General features: G+C 19.7%; 6 protein-coding genes across 6 annotated transcripts; 2 read left to right on the top strand and 4 right to left on the bottom strand.

Moving 5' to 3' along the window:
- Positions 1–744: 744 nt before the first annotated feature.
- Positions 745–1,762, top strand: PGSY75_1407200 (hypothetical protein; the record flags this gene model as incomplete). The annotated part of the gene is made up of 2 exons (XM_018787778.1): positions 745–1,249; positions 1,398–1,762. The coding sequence occupies 2 exons, from the start codon at positions 745–747 to the stop codon at positions 1,760–1,762; spliced, it is 870 nt and encodes a 289-aa protein (XP_018639150.1).
- Positions 1,763–2,792: 1,030 nt separating this feature from the next.
- On the bottom strand, positions 2,793–4,000 carry PGSY75_1407100 (putative fibrillarin; the record flags this gene model as incomplete). The annotated part of the gene is made up of 2 exons (XM_018787777.1): positions 2,793–3,754; positions 3,994–4,000. 2 exons carry the CDS (start codon positions 3,998–4,000, stop codon positions 2,793–2,795), a joined length of 969 nt encoding a protein of 322 aa, XP_018639149.1.
- Positions 4,001–5,265: 1,265 nt separating this feature from the next.
- Positions 5,266–9,084, bottom strand: PGSY75_1407000 (LCCL domain-containing protein; the record flags this gene model as incomplete). Its single annotated transcript, XM_018787776.1, has 1 exon — positions 5,266–9,084. One exon carries the CDS (start codon positions 9,082–9,084, stop codon positions 5,266–5,268), a length of 3,819 nt encoding a protein of 1,272 aa, XP_018639148.1.
- An 813-nt stretch (positions 9,085–9,897) lies between these two features.
- Positions 9,898–11,544, bottom strand: PGSY75_1406900 (putative radical SAM protein; the record flags this gene model as incomplete). Its single annotated transcript, XM_018787775.1, has 5 exons — positions 9,898–9,959; positions 10,053–10,102; positions 10,337–10,374; positions 10,501–10,562; positions 10,668–11,544. 5 exons carry the CDS (start codon positions 11,542–11,544, stop codon positions 9,898–9,900), a joined length of 1,089 nt encoding a protein of 362 aa, XP_018639147.1.
- Positions 11,545–14,751: 3,207 nt separating this feature from the next.
- Positions 14,752–16,001, top strand: PGSY75_1406800 (glideosome associated protein with multiple membrane spans 3; the record flags this gene model as incomplete). The annotated part of the gene is made up of 3 exons (XM_018787774.1): positions 14,752–15,068; positions 15,331–15,638; positions 15,772–16,001. 3 exons carry the CDS (start codon positions 14,752–14,754, stop codon positions 15,999–16,001), a joined length of 855 nt encoding a protein of 284 aa, XP_018639146.1.
- Positions 16,002–16,894: 893 nt separating this feature from the next.
- PGSY75_1406700 (putative vacuolar protein sorting-associated protein 29) lies at positions 16,895–17,467 on the bottom strand (the record flags this gene model as incomplete). The annotated part of the gene is made up of 1 exon (XM_018787773.1): positions 16,895–17,467. One exon carries the CDS (start codon positions 17,465–17,467, stop codon positions 16,895–16,897), a length of 573 nt encoding a protein of 190 aa, XP_018639145.1.
- Positions 17,468–17,836: the final 369 nt, after the last annotated feature.

Here is a 17,836-nt window from a genome sequence, read left to right as displayed (position 1 = left end):
TTTTTATTATTTTATTTAAAATAATATATATTTTTTTTTTTTTTTTTATATAAATTTTTTTATTTTTTTTTTTTTTTTTTTTTTTTTTTTTTATAAAAAATTTTTTTTTTTTTTTTTTTTTTTTTTTTTTTTTTTTTTTTTTTTTTTATTTTAGGGGGAAGGTGATACATTTGAAAAGAATTTTTAATATTATATTCATTTATTTCATTTTATATTTCTTTTTTATAATATATTGATTTTTAATAAGTATACTAATATGTATAATTCTGCTTATATGTAGAAAAACAAATAATAAAAAAAAAAAAGAAGAAGAAAAGAAATATTATAAACTGTAACCTCATATTTTATTTTATTTTATTTTTTTGGTCCCTTTATATATATATATATATATATATATGTTCTTTGAATTTTGTGTTAGTGGGTGAAAAGAAATATTGGTTTATATGGATATTAGTTTTTCTTTTTTTTTTTAATTTTGTTTTTTGAACATTGCATGTTTATAAATATATTTTTTTTTTCAAAAGAGAAGAGGGTTGCATAATATATGAAATAATAATATTATGACATATTAATTTTTTTTTTTGAATTTAACACATGATTGTATATTATCATTTTTATTATGTTTTAAAATTATAATTACAATATATATACATTCCATTTATATATATAAATATATATATATATATTTTTTTAATATTATGTATATATGTTAATAAGTCTATTATATGTGTATAGATTTTAATAATGGCTAAACATAAGAAGAAAGAGGAACATGATGAAAAGCGTGATAACAGTGAGTTAAAAAATATAAAGAACAAATTAGAAGACTTGAAAAACAAAACACAAATATGCGATGAAAAAAATGAAGATATAAAGAAATCTGTTGATCCATATAATGATTTAAAATTACACATTTTAAATATATTAGATGAAACTAGAAAATGTATAAGAGAAAAAGAAAGTATGCAGAAAATACATGGAAACAATATGGAAGTTATTAAAAGAGGAAATATTATATATAACAATATGAAAAACGTAGAAACATATTTTATAAAATTAGAAGATATATTAAATAAACAATTAAAACAAAAATATAATTTTTCAAAAGAAGAATTATTAGATAAAAATGAAACATTTGAATTATTGAAAAGACAAATGTATGAATGTAAAAAATTAAGTAATTATGATGAAATTAAAAATACATATGTAGTTAATTTTAATGATATTAAGAATAAACCTAAATTGAATAGTAAGAAAGAAAAAATATATATGTATTGGCAATCGAAATAGAAGAATATAAATTTGTATACCCTCTTCACCATGAATAATTTAATATATATATAAACTAATATACATGTGCATGTATTATATATATGCTTTACTTTTTTTTTTTTTAGAAAAGGACACGAGTGATATATCTCATGATGAAGATGACTTAGTAGTCATAAATAGATGGAAAGAAAGAGACAAGCAATTTAACGAAGATATTTTAAAAATAGGTGAAGTGATAGATAAAATAGGAGCTAACACTGTTATATTAACTCAAAAAGCTGAAGAGCAAAATGAAATCATCTTAAATTTACATGAACAAACAGAAAAAACACAAGACAATGTTAAAGAGGTAAATGTGGAAATTAAAAAAGTTATGAAGAAACATTCTCAGGTAACTTGGTGTTGTAGAATTACACTAGTTATTATTTTTCTTATGTTAGTAGTTTTAACGTCTAATATTATATCAAACAAATTTTTAAAAAAATTATAATATATATATATATATATATATGTATATGTATTCATATTTGTTTATGAATAATATATTGTATATATAACAATCTTGTATTTAATTTATCATAGAAATACAACCGTATGAAATTATCTAATTATAATAAAGATAATATATATATATATATATATATTTATAATAATTAATGGTTAATATATAACTATTAGTTATATGTATATGTAATGATTATTTTTTATTTTATATTGTTATATATATATATATATATATATTTTTTTGTCATTCTAATTTTAATTTTTCATAATTTAATTTTTATAATTTTTCTTATTTTTTTTTTTTTTTGTTAATAATTTTTATTTCTATATATATATATATATGTGTATATCATAAAATAAATATGCAAATTAATATATTATTATTTTATATAATTTTTTGATTAAGAAAAGAAATTCTTTATTTTAAAATGTTAATTTTTTTTCTTAAAATTTTAGAATTTGTTTTAAAAAAAAAAAAAAAAAAATTATTTACTTTATTATATTATACAAGGCTTTAAATGTATATTTAATATATATAATATAAGCTTACCAAGAGGAAACCATATGAAGATATATATATATATATATATCAATGTAATAATAAAAATTATAAAATATATGTCTTTTTTTTTTTTTTAAACAATTAGGCAAAAAATAAAAAAAATAATATATATAATACTTAATTTTTTACGAATAACTAAAAATTATTCATATAAAAGATTTAATTAGAAATAAATCATGAAAATAAAAATGATCCGAATTAATTTAACATAATAAAAAAACCAAAAACAAGTAATAACATAAAATATATATATATATATAAGTTCAAAAGAGAAATATATAAATATATAATAGAGTTTATATATTTTTTTCCAATTTATCATTAATTATATACACATGAAATTATTATACATATAATAAATTTAAAAAATAAAAAGGTGTTCACATATATATATATGTAATCTATTTTAGTTGTGCCACCTTTTTATTTATCTCTATAATTTTAAATTCCATTTTTATCGATACATTCCCAAAACTATAGCATGATGACGGTGGAATGGCTCAAGGGTTAATTTTTCTTTGGGTTTACAATTTTCTTTTTTTAACTTTTCCATTTCAGATGCAAATACCACTTCTGGTTTAGCAGTGGAATCAACACAATTAGCTTTAATAGAAATAATAAACCATCCTCCTGTTTTTAAAAACATATGTGCATTAATAGCAACGATACGAGCTTGATCAGGTTGTGCGACATCAGCAAAAACAACATCTACCATATCTACAAGCATTCTATATTTAGTTGGTTGTCTTGCATCTTCGACAATTGGAACAATATTTGATCTCTTTTTAGACATATTTGTTAAATCTCTACCTGACCTATGAGAAAATTCAACAGCATAAACAACACCTTCATCACCTACCATATCAGAAACGTGAGAAACAGAAGTACCATTTGCTGCACCTAAATATAAAACTTTACATCCTGGTTTTATAGGCATATTACCTACACCTCCCATTAAACATGCACCTAATTTAGATCTAAATGGATTCCATACTCTATATTCTATTTTCTCATCTTCTGTCATTACTTCATATCTTTTTTCACCATATACACTTTCTCCAGGAACTAAATTTTTCGTAACTAATATATCTGATTTTCCTTTTAATAAATAAACACCTGGAAATCTATGAGGTACTACAATTACTTTTCCAGATTTATTATCTTTTTTAAAACTCTTTCTATCTTTATTTCCTCTTCCACCACCACCACCTCGTCCACCTCCACCACCTCTTCCGCCTCCTCCGCCTCTTCCTCCACCTCCTCCGCCTCGTCCACCTCCACCACCTCTTCCTCCACCTCCTCCTCGACCACCATTGAAACCTTTCCAATTACTTCCTTTACGTACTGGGTTATTATTTCCCTTCCCAAAATTACTGCTGTTCCTCTTAAAATTCCCTGATCCGCCCCTAAAAGAGTCTATAAAGTGGTAAAACAAATGAAAATAAGTATATGAAACAATTCAATGAAAGCGATATTACATAATATATATATATATATTATATGTTGCACTATTATAAAGATTGATAAATCTTTATTAATTCACAAAAAGGTACAAAATACATATATATTTATATAATCATAAATTAAAATTTCCATTTTGTACTGAAATATTCTCATATATATCTATTTTTATAATATTCTATGTTTTCACATACCTGTCATTATATATATTTATATATATTTTTTTTTTTTTATTATTATAAGGTAATAATAAGTTTATATAAAAATAAATTACAACAAAAGAGAGATTCTAATAATGTATGTCAACTTTACAAAAATAAAATATAATTTTTTTTTTCATTCAAAAGGAAAAAAAAAATATATATATTAAAGGAAAAATATTTTTCAACAAAATGTATTATATATAATAATATAGTTATTATATATATATATATCTGTTGTATGAGGAAAAAAAAAAAAAAATTAATTTATATTATTTTTCAAAATTTTTGTTTTAATAATATTATACATATTATTATATACATATAATTTATACAAAACATAAATAAAATAAAGGTTTTTTTTTTTTTTTTTTTTTTTTTTTTTTCTATGTTCGTAAATATAACATATGAATCTACTTCTTTGTATTTTTTTATAAAATGGAAATATTTCATAAATCGATTATTAATTTATTTTCTTTTTTTTTTTTTGAATTTATAATTATATATATTATATATATATGTATAACTTGTTATGAATATATATTTTACATATAAATATAACTTTTATTTTATATAATATATAATATATTCTATTATGTATATATTTTATAAATAACATATAAATTTTATATATATATAGAAAACTTGATGTTTGTAATTACATATATATATATATATATTATATATTTTATATAAGGGCTTAAATTATATGTAAATTTTTTTTTTCTTAATGAGAATATAAATATAATATAAATAAATAATATTATGTATATATAATATATAATAATATTTATGTAAGAAAAACAAAAAAAAAAAAAAGTAAAATAACTTTTTTCTTTTTTATGAATTAATGTGACATTTGTGAATTGGAAAGATTTTAAAAATATATTATATATAATATTTTTTGTTATAATTATTAAAACTATATTAATTATATATATATATATATATTTATTTATTTATTTATTTTTCATAAGTAATAAATTATTTAGAAAAATATACATTCTATAAAATGTATTTCGTTTATACCTTTAAAAAATAGTTAAAATATATATATATTTTTTCATTTATATATATTTCGTTTATGTAATGATTTTTTTTTTTTTTTTGAAGCTATTTAAAAAATGAATATGAAGAATAAGAAAAAAATTACGTCTTATATAATAAAATAAAGGGAAAAATGCGAATTTTTTAGGAAAATAAATGTATTTAGCATATAAACATTTGAATATATATATATATATATATAATAAAATACATTGTGCTTTATAATTCCACATGTTTGTTAAATGTTATTGATCTACTATGATTATTTGAAGAAAATGATTCTATATTATTTTGTGTGGATCCTTTAAATTCTTCTTGTCCTGTGCCTACAATAATTTCTACTATACCACCTTGATTCGATAAAGCGCCTGAATGTATTGCAGCTTTACATAATACTGATATAGGACTATAAATATTAGTTCCATAGATTTTGTCCCTTATTTTATTGCAATTTGATGGGCAATTAATAGTTCTTTTTTCTCCTACTGATAAATTTAATATAAATTGTCCATTAGTAGAACATGTAAAAATATTTTCCTGATTTTCTGAAAGGACTGAAAAGGATCTTAATTGTGATTGTTTTTCTGATTTACTAAGAATACCAAAATGTCCTCTAGAAGATTTATATTCTAATAATCCTTCTACAATTTTAAGAACAAAAGAGTTATTTTTATTCCCCATATGTGGTTTATATATTCCTGCATGTATGGCTGCTTTACATATTGATGAATCAGGAGTATAATAATTATTGGTTCCTTTAATAAAAAATTTTGATTTAGTACAATTTTCTAAGCAACTAACTAAAAACTGAGAACCGATTTTTCCATTGAATTGTTCAGAAAGTAAATTATCTTGACATTTTAAATTAATTTGTTTAGTATTAATTTGTAAATCTTTATTTATCATATGTTTTGATTTACATGGTGTAACACAATCACGTCCATCAATAGTTTTTTGTACTCCTTTTTTATTTTTTTGATTTTTTTTTTTATCTTTTTTTGAATTTGACATTTGTTCTAATATATTTGTGTTAAGATATTCTAATGATAAGGATGAATTTAATGATTCTTTTATTTCTTCTTCTGATAATGTATATTTATATATTTCTACTAAATGTATATTACCTATAAAATAATCTTTCGTTGTCTGATTAGATCTTCCTATTATTAAATCCCCACTTAATGTAAAGTTATAGGTATTTTTTTCTGTTATTACTTTTTTTCCATTTATATATAAATATAATGTTTTATTAATTTTATTAAACATTACTGTGATATGATAGGTTTGTCCAAACTGGGGTTTAAATTTACTTTTAATTAAATGTGGATTACAATTTTGTTCTATGATTAATTCATTTTCTTCATTAATAGATATAGATATTCCCTCACATAAACTATGAGATAAGATAGTTCTCCATGTTCCTTCCCCTCCACTTAAAGTAAAATATACAATAAATGTAAAACTAGCTAAACTTTTAATATATTTTTCATTAGGCAAATTCGTACAATCTATGTAATCATTTTCTTTTCCATTAAATCCAACAAATCCTGTAGGAGCAATCCATTGAAATGTTGGTTTCATAGAACTACTTATATGATGATCTAATTTATTATAAAAAAATGAATGATCATGTGTAAAATCTATTTCATTTTTATTTATAATTTCATCTTCTGATTTTACATTACTTTTTCTCTCTTCTCTTAAAAGAGACATAGTTGGTATACTAATGGTAAAACTTTTAGATGTACCATTAAAATCATGAGATTCTATATTATTTCTTTTTGTTCCTATAAAATTCGTATGTGTATGTCCAATTGATATTACTATATCTTCTGCTATGTTATTCGGTAGTACACCTGAATGAATTGCTGATTTACATATAGGAGAATCATATGTATATAAAAATGTTCCTTTAACAATTCCTATTTCTTCATCACATTTTTCAGGACAACTAGCTAAAAACACATCCCCTGTTGTAGCAGTACTTAAACTAGATTTCGACAACATTTTATCAAAACATGTTAATTCTATCTTTGGATGAAATTTTTTTTTTTCCAAATTTATTAAATGTTTTCTATTTTGTTCTTCTCCATGTAAATTATTATCATCTGCAATACATCCAATTATAACATCTTCATCATGAGAACAATAAATATCATCATGTGTTTCATGAGGGCAATTCTTTAATAATTTTTCATCACCTTTACATTTAATATTTACAGCATTTATTTTTTCAGTATCTGGCCCACATAAATTTTCACCAGATATATCTGTACATGAATGATGAGAAAAACCATTTCCTTTTAAGCCACTATAACCTAATTCATGACATACAATATTTTCTGCTTCTTTAACCCATCCTTCTGAACAAACAGATCCGAAAACACCATGATAATATATTTGTAATCTTCCAATACCAGTATTTGAAGGTGCTCCATTAATATCTACAAGTCTAATAGCACCATCATTTATTAATTCATTTGATGAGTAATGTAAGCATTGAACTATAACATCATCATGATGATCTACACAATGTGAGAAATCATCAGCATTACATTTTGATATATCTTTTTCATGACCTGTACATAAAATACCTGATGAAGCAAATGGATATTTATATCCAGCACAATAATTTTGTCCATTTAAATTTGAACAATTCTCTTTGATATGAATACCATTAGGAAAACCTAAATCTTTACAAGCTCTTTTAGCTGCATCATCATTAAATTGAAAATTTGGTCCCTTTAAACAAACAGTACCCCAGCTGTTTTTATTTTTTAAACGTATTTCTAATCTTCCTAAGGATGATAATTTTCCAAAAGAATCTACAATACGTACATTACTAATTATATCATCTATAGAATCTAGATGATAAGTAAAAAAAGTAAAATTTTTTTCATCTGCTTTAGTACTAAAATCAAGAGCTTCCAATTCATTGAATATTTTGTCTTTTATTGCATAATAATGATTTAATTCACTTGCTACAGTAACAATAATTTCACCACCACTAGGTGATATAGAACCATCATGTATAGCTGCTGCACAAATAGATGTAGATGATGGATGTATAGAAGATCCTTCAATAATAGCAAATTCAGAATTTTGACAATTTTGTGGACATCTGACTTTAAATATTTGTACTTTATTTTGTAATAATTTATTTATATTATTTGTATTAATTAGATCAATAGCACGTATATGACAATCTATATCTTTAGAAGTTCCTTCGATAGTATCTGATTTTATATTAACCTTTACATTTTTATCATAAGGAGCACCTATCCAACTCTTTACATTAAAAATATAAATTTTGTTGTTGTTATCAGATTTTATTTTAATAAAATCACAATACCAAGGATCATTTAATGAATTATTAATTAAAATGATATCTTCTAAATCCCCTACATCAGATGCTTGAAATTTTATTTTTTTTAAACCTCCAGAATTAAATCCTTCATGTAATACTTTAGTATTACTTCGTTTATTATTACCTAATAAAATAATTTCAATAGTACCAGTTGTAGCAGCTTCAATATCTTTACCTGTTTGTACATAAGCTATATATATTTTATTTCCTGATAAAAAATACGTACCCTCTGGTTTCTTATCATTTAATGAACCAATACAATCAAAAACCCAATATTTATAATCCTTCCAAACAGTGATCTTTTTACATTTCCAATTTTTATTTTGTGAATTTAATTTTATATGTATATATTCAGGATTTCCTATATCTGAACGAACTGTAAAAATCTTATTTAATAAACCTTCATTTTCATTCCCTATAATTATTTCCTTTGTTTTAGAACCATAACCATTCGAAAGAACTAAAGAAACATTACTATATAAATCTACATCTTTAGATAAAACTGGAATAGTTTCTATCATATATCTACTAATACTATCTCCTTCACTTATACATTCAGCATAATCAGACTTACCATATTCAAAAGTAGCTTTACACCATTCTTTACAATATGCATTTAAAATTAATATATAAATATTAATCAAGATAAGGATATCTTTAATTTTTTTCATTGTACATGTCAACACATGTATATTAATATATATTATATGATAAGATAAAAATATAAAAAATAAAACAATTAATATATATATATATATGTATATATTTATATATTTTTTTAATATAGATTCTTATTTTGTACGTTATTCTTTTCAATATTATATATTCCTAGGTCTACATGAGTTTTCTATTTTGCTTTTTGATATTATATTATATGTCTTTAAAATGTTATATTCCTACAAATATATATACATATATATTTATATGTAAGAAGTGTCTTTATTCCTACAAATATATATACATATATATTTATATGTAAGAAGTGTCTTTTATTAATTTTTTAATGAATATATCGCCTATCTTAAAAAAAATTACACATGCATTATAAACGCGGTGTTAAAGAAAATATAATAAAAACAAGAAAAAAAAAAAAAAAAAAAACAGACAAACATGTATAAAATACATATATTAAAATATTTTGGGAATATTTACTCCCAAATGTTGTTATAAAATAGTAACTTATATAAGACAGATTTGTGTATATACATTATAACATTAATTTGTTTTAAACTTGTTTTTGGTTGATATTTTAAAATAATAGAACAATGAAAAAAAAAAAATATATAACAATAAAATAAAATGATAATTAAAATATAATATGAATTTACAAAAAAAAAAAAAAAATACAAAAAAGTAAATATATATATATATTTATGTACATATATATATTTTTAATCTGAATACAAAAAAATCAATAACCATAAAATAATTTATCACAATGTATGAATAACTATATTTGGTCTTGTAAAATATATATTTCTTTTTTACAATAATAAAGACACATTTTTAGATTCAATTTTTTCTTTCTTCTTTTTAGGTTCATAATCTATAAAAGGTAAAATATTAAAATAACGTATTCTCAGTATTATAAGTATATTAAAAAAAAAAAAAAAAAAAATTATATTCTCATAAAACTTACCAGCATATAATTGACCACACGCGGCATCAATTGAGTATCCAAATGAATTTCTAAAAGGAGAAATATAAAAAATAAATAAGAGAATATAACATTTATATAAAAAAAAAAAATTAACATACATTTTAAATAAAAAACAATAATTTAATCTTGAAAAAAATAAAGGTCTTTTGTTTATATCATATACAATTTTGATAATAAAAGGAATCATAAAATTATAATAAATAGATTTAACTAAAAAGAAAAACATATTAAGTACAATACATATATATATATATATTTCAAACCTGTAAAAAAAGGAAATTCCACTTTTCTTTAATATTTTCTATAAAAATAAAGGGAAGTGATATATACATGTAAATTTTTGTTGTCATTTTTTTTTTATTTAAAAAAAATATGCAATAGCAAAAGAAAATCACAAAAAAAAAAAAAAAAAAAAAACTTTTCTTACTTCAAATTGAAGGATTTTTTCAGTTTCGTCCAAACGATGAAAATTTTCGTCAACATTTTTGGCTGAAATGAAGTGGAAAAAAGGTATTAAAAAGATAATGCAATTATGAAAAAATATATATATGTATGTATACAAATATTCATGTGATATATTATAAATTCTATTACCTTTATTGTAAGGTATTAAACATACATTATATAAGTATCTTATGTTATTTGGTCTTTTACATATATGATCAGACAAAGCCTCTGCATGATCTTTGGAGTCATTAAGATTTTTAATTAAAATATAACTTATCCAAACTCTTCTACCAGTTTTTGCTATTCGTTCATCTAATAAATCAAAAACCTCATTAAACGGGAACAATTTATTAATAGGAACAAGTTGATCCCTTTCTTCTGTAAATGGAGAATGTAAAGAGAAGGATAAATTAACTTGAGGAAAAATATTATTTAATTTTTTAATTCCTGGTAAAAGACCAACAGTAGATATATTAATACGTCTATTAGATATAGAAAATAAATTATGATCATTAAAAAATTGTATAGAATCAAAAACATATGGATTAGCTAAAGGTTCTCCCATACCCATAAAAGATACATTTTTTATATCAACTCCTTTTGATTGAAAATATAAAAGTTGATCAGTTATTTCATCTATATCTAATTGTCTTTTTATACCAATTTGACCAGTAGCACAAAATTTACATCCAAAAGAACAACCTATTTGGCTAGATATACATAAAGATTTATGTGAACCAAAATCTAAGGATGTTGCTTCAATCTTTTCATTATCTTTACACTGAAATAATACTTTATATGCTCTATCATATTTTAATTCTTTAATCGGTTTTATACTTAAAATATTATTAGGAAATATATTTTTTAATTCTCTTCTTATTTCAGTTGGAATATTTTTCATTTTATTTATTTCAATTATTTTCCCTTTATATATATTATCCATTATTTGTTTTAATCTATACTTCTCAAATTTTTTCCTTTCCATCATTTTAATCAGACTTATGTACCTTTTTGACTTTTCCATCATAACAAAATATTTTTCTTACACTTGACATTAAATTCCCATTTGTATAAATAAATAATATTACAAATAATATAAAATATATATATATATATATATATATGTATATTTTATATTTTATGTTTTTATAAAAAATATAATCTTGGATGATTTATAATTTATTTATTTAATTTATTTTATGAATCGTTTTACATTTTATATTTTTACGAAAAATTTGAAGAATTATATAACCTTTGAATGTTCTATTTTATAATAAAAAAATATAGAATATTATCATTTTGATTCCTCTTTATAAAAAAATAAGCGAATATTAAAATATACATATATTTATATATATATATATTTTATTTTTTCCATTCAAATAATAAAATAGCTAGCTGAAAAAAAAATATTATTTATTTTTTTTTTTTTTTTTTTTGTAAATATGTGTGGAAGAATGATTATATGCCTGAACAGAAGGCGTATTTTATTTATTTAAATTTTTATTACATAATAAATATATGACTGATTAAAGGATAGAATTTAATCAGTATGTTATACTTTTGTATATTAAATTCTTTAGGAAAATAAACTTTTTATTAAAAAGTAAAAGTACTCAATATTATGAACATATATAAAATTATAGGCATAACAGGATTTATATTGATCCTTTATGTATACACATAACAAATATTTTACCTTATTAAAGTATAAAATTTTTTTTTTAAAATAAATGTTATCATGTGTTCATAAATAAACGCATACATATATATTTCATTATTTGAGATTAAGAAAGTTTAATAAAATATTTTTTTGTTTATATATCAATGGTAATATCAATTTGAATATATTTACACATAACAATATATATATATATTATCAAGTAATAATGTTTTATTTTAATGAAAAATAATATATTCGTACTACTCACATTTATTAAATAAAATATATATTATATATATATTTATATATATAATATTTTTCTTGAAATAAGGTTAATAATTTCAAAAGGAACCTTAAGTTTATTCATTTTTTCCTTTTTCTTAAATGAGAAAAATATTTTATTATAAGCTAAACATTAAGATAATATTATATACTTTAAATAATACCATATATTAAGAAAAAAAGGAAAAAAAAATACAACATCAATTAAAAAAAAATTTATATAATATATAGGCATAAAAAAATATAAGATATACATATGCTTATTGGTGCTTGAGACAATAATATTAAAAATAAAAAAAGGAAGAAAGAAATTAGTCCTTTAAAATACCATCTTATGTTCATATGGATCATTAAAAAAATATAGAACAATTATATATTTAAATTATTTCTAATAATAAAATGTGATTTAAAAAATATATATATATATACACATATAATCTTTTCTCATATATGAGGAATATAAAAATGATATATTAATATTAATTATTAATAATAAGATATAAATATGAATTTTACATAAAAAAGGAATAAATATATATATATATATATATTTATTTATTTATTTATTTAATATACTGTATGCATAAGAAAGAAGAAAAAAAGGCACAACAATATTTGTACTTTTAAACAGAATTTATATATTTTAAATAAAGTTTAAAAAAAAAAAAAAAATACATATATCTATGTGTGCACTTATTTCCGCACAAATAGAAAAAAAAAAGAAAGGATAATATATATAATAATATTTATGTATTATTATATATATATATAATATATATATTATTTTTATCATATAACACACACACAAAAAAAAAAGTGGAAAATAGGAATAATTTAATTATTTATATATATATATTATTTTATTATAGTAAATCATTCAGAAGAATCATTATTTTCATTTTATTTATACATAATAATACAATATTTCTATGCCTGTTGTTAACTTTTAATATATATATATATATGGCATTTAATAAATATTTAAGTTACACATATATATATAATATATTAGGACAAAAAAAAAAAAAAAAAGGAAAATTAAAAATTATATATATATATTTTTTAAAGCGTATGTTTATATTATACAAAATAAATATTTATAGTGTTTTGGATTTTTTTTTTTTTTTTTTTTTTTTATATTATTTTATTTAATTCTTTTATTTTATATATTGATATTTTTTTTATTATGTGCAGTTAAAAAAAAAAAAAAATTTATCTTGTATGGAAATAATATAAAAATAAGATTTAATTTACATATTATATATATATATATACATATATAATATATGGAATAGTTATTTATAATATATATACACATTTATATATATATTTATATGCTTTTTAGTTATTGCTAGTATTATATATATAAAATATACATATTTATGTATATATATATATATTCATATGTAACACACATTTATTTTAATTACTTCAATGATTTTAAAAATGTTAAGTCTTATATATATATATAAATGTGAAATATAATTCTAATTTTAAAAATAACATTTTGTCATTGTTATAAAAAAAATAAATATTGCACAACTTTTAAATTTTTTTTTTTTTTTTTTTTTTTTAATATTTACCCGTAGTACATATATATATATGAAATGATACGTACTTACCTATATTTATATTATACAAATAAAAAAAAATATAAGTAAATAAAAATTGACATAATTTTATATAAATAAATTAAAAGTAAATAAAAGAAATAAAAAAAAAAAAAGGGGGAATAGAATAATAGAAATAAAAAAAAAGGGAAGGAAAAAAAGAAATTGTATTCAACATCTGATTTATAAATGTGAATTTTTTTTATCATATATATATTATAATATTTCTCCATTATTTTATTTTATTTTATTTTATTTTTTTTGTGATAAAGATTTAGACAGAATTAATAATTGATTTATTATTCCTACTAAAACAAAATATGAAAGGAAACATAATAAAGAATAATAATAAATAAAAAATATATAAATATATAAATATATAAATACATTAATATATATCATTATACATATATATATTTTAATACTTCAGGGTATATTTTAATATATATATATATAGAAAAATAATAAGATCTTATAAAATTGCCTCTCAACTTGGAATTTTTATTTTCTTATTATTTTATTTTTTTAATATATATTTTTTTCATATACAGAAAAAAAAAATATATATATATATATATTTAACACATTTATATAGTAAAGTCTTCCATATTTAATATATTATTATTTTATTTACTTATTATTATTTTTTTTGTTATATTATTTATATTAAATCAAGATGTGGTTTACAACTAGACAAGACGGTCTTGACGATAACTGTCATACCAACCGAGGTCCATGTTTTCAAGTTAGTGGTTTTTTTGGAACAACATTAAGAATTGGTTTTTTTTTAGAATTTATTGCATTGACCTTTTTATTTATGTCTTATTGGTCAAATGGAGGAAAAGGATTATTTAGCTATGATTTAAAAAATATAAATGATGAATATAGATTAGATCAAACATTCAGAAATTCAATAACCCTATGGACAGGTGTCTATTTAATAGGGGCAATCTTTATTATGTCCTTTCAAGTTCTCCTTGCGGATGATACATGGTAACAACAAAAAAAAAAAAAAATAAAAAAAAGTGAAACCATAAAATAAAGATGTGATAAATGAATGAAATATATAATTAATTGTTATGAGAGATTTTGTATAGGAATATCTTTTTTTTTTTTTTTTTTTGGTGCAAAATTTTTGATGAGCACCATATATTTTATGAAAAAATAAATTTTCTCATTTAAAAATAAATACATATAAATATAAATAAATAAATAAATATATATATATATATATATTTTTTTCTTTGTTCTTTAGTTGGGCAAGAGGATATAGAGCTGGATCCAAAATTTTAAGATTAGCTTCTTTTTTGGACACAATAAGTGCAACATTACAATTTATTTTTTATTTATACATATCTAAATTTTATACCAGAAAATGGTATGTTCATTTTAATGAAGGTGGAAGTGAATGGGTATTTTTTATATTTGTGCGTTTGGTTCATGCTTTTTCCTGTTTATTATACGGATTAGCTGCTTACTTATTAGAAGTATATCATGATGAGGGAGCAGGAGATTTACATGCATATATAAATGGTGTGATGTTTGTTTTTGCGGGATTAACAGGTATATCAAGAAAAATAATAAAATAAAATATATATATATATATATATATATATAACAGAATATAATAATATATTTTGTTTATATTTTTTGAAATACATATGTCCATTTTTTTTTTTTTTTTTTAATATTTTAGAAATTTTTGTAATATTTTGCAATTCCGGATGCTACTCTAATTTATTATTATGGCTTGCCTTAGGTGCAGTTTCCTTATGGTCATATTATTTCGAACCAGAAGTCAACCATGTCTCTCCAGCTTTACATGAAACAGAATTAACTAATGACGTTGAACAACAAGTAGAAAAATTTTCACGCTATACTCCATATCCTCAAGATACCAATCAAAATGCATACTATCCAGCTTAATATTTGTCTTTTCTATATATAAATTGTTTAAATTTTGTTTTTTTTTTTTTACATTTTTTTTTTTTTTTTTTTTTTTTTTTTTTTAAATAAATAAAATAAATATATATATATATATATACATACATATGTATATATTTTTCTATATTCTTATATATAAATTAAAAAAAAAAAAAAAAAAAAAAAAAAAATTCAAAAGTATATATAAAAACAATTTAGGATAACATTATATTATATATATATATATATATGATTAAGGAAATAATATATATGATAACATATAATAATTTAATTTATTATTTCATTTATAGATAACACCTTATTTATCACTATGTATATGTATATGTATATGCATATATTACATAATAATATTATAAAAATTATGTTGTTTAAAGATTAGTTTCTTTTTTCTTTCTACGAAAAAATATATGTACTATCTTTTTGATTAATATAACATTTGGTATAATCAATAATTTTATATGATTGATGACAAATAATTGGATTACATGTTTTATGGATGTATTTACGAGTTTTTTTTTTTTTTTTTTTAATTCCTATGGCAGTTTTCTACAATAAAGATTAATAATATATATATATATATTATCTTATAATTTAAATATGTGAGAAAAAGTTCCCTTCAAATTATGAATAATAAATAATTATTTCCTTTTATTAGTAGTATTATTTTATTTTTATATTTTTAAATTTATATATAATATGATGTGTAAAAGAGATATATTATTTTAAAAAAATAAAAGAAACGTATTAATATAAAAATGTTAATTAAAATTAGTTTCAAGTAAAAATATATATATATATATGTATTAACAAATAAGAAATAATAAATATAAAATATATTCATATATATATATATATATATATATATATATATATGTTCATTTGTGTAGTTCACTCATTTCCACATTTGTTTTTCCATTTTTTTCTTCATATACATATAAAACAATACTACTTTTTGCAACAGCCATTAATATAAAAGTTGGAGTAGGTTCAGATACCCATGGTTGAAAAGCTCCTGTAACTGAACCAGGGTTAATAAAATATTTGCCCTCATATTGAACAACAGAATTTTTATGTGTATGTCCACTTATAATAATATCACTATCATATTTTTTTTGCCATTGTAAAAGAGCATTCATATCTCCCCATGGAATAATTTGATGTCCATGAATTAAAGATATTTTAAAATCTCCTATACATAATGTAATATCTTCTGGGAAATCAAAATTATCATCCATATCACCTTTTGTTATATGTACTGAGTCAGCAATATTTTTAAGTAATTCCAAATTTTCATTACATCCTACATTTCCTGTACATAAAACATGTTTTATTTTATCTGTCTTCAAAAGTTCTTTAAAACAATCAGGAAGTCCTAAATTACGAATAGGAGAATGAAAATCTCCTATCAATAAAACTAGTTCCCCGATATCTTCCAATTTCCCACTCATCTTTAAATAATAATACGGTTGGATAAAATATATATATATATATGAAAATATAAAAAATAATAAAACTGAAAAATAAAATTTATTATATGTAATATAAAATATATCATATATATATATATATATATATATATATATATATATATTGTACAACTGTATTGTTATTTAACAAATATATAACATTAAAAAAAAATACCAAAAAAACAAATCGTCACATATATATATATATATATATATATATATATATATATTTCAATATTTATGTTATATTCATTTTAAAGGCTTATATTTCTAATTCATATAAAACCTCCTTAATTTTTTAAATATCAATATTTGTTTCTATTATTTATATAATATTCTAAAAAATAAAAA

The sequence above is a fragment of the Plasmodium gaboni genome, chromosome 14 (genome assembly GCF_001602025.1).
Source record: "Plasmodium gaboni strain SY75 chromosome 14, whole genome shotgun sequence".
Taxonomy (NCBI): domain Eukaryota; phylum Apicomplexa; class Aconoidasida; order Haemosporida; family Plasmodiidae; genus Plasmodium; species Plasmodium gaboni.
Note: the sequence above shows the minus strand (reverse complement) of the source record. Positions and strands in the feature narration are given on the sequence as shown.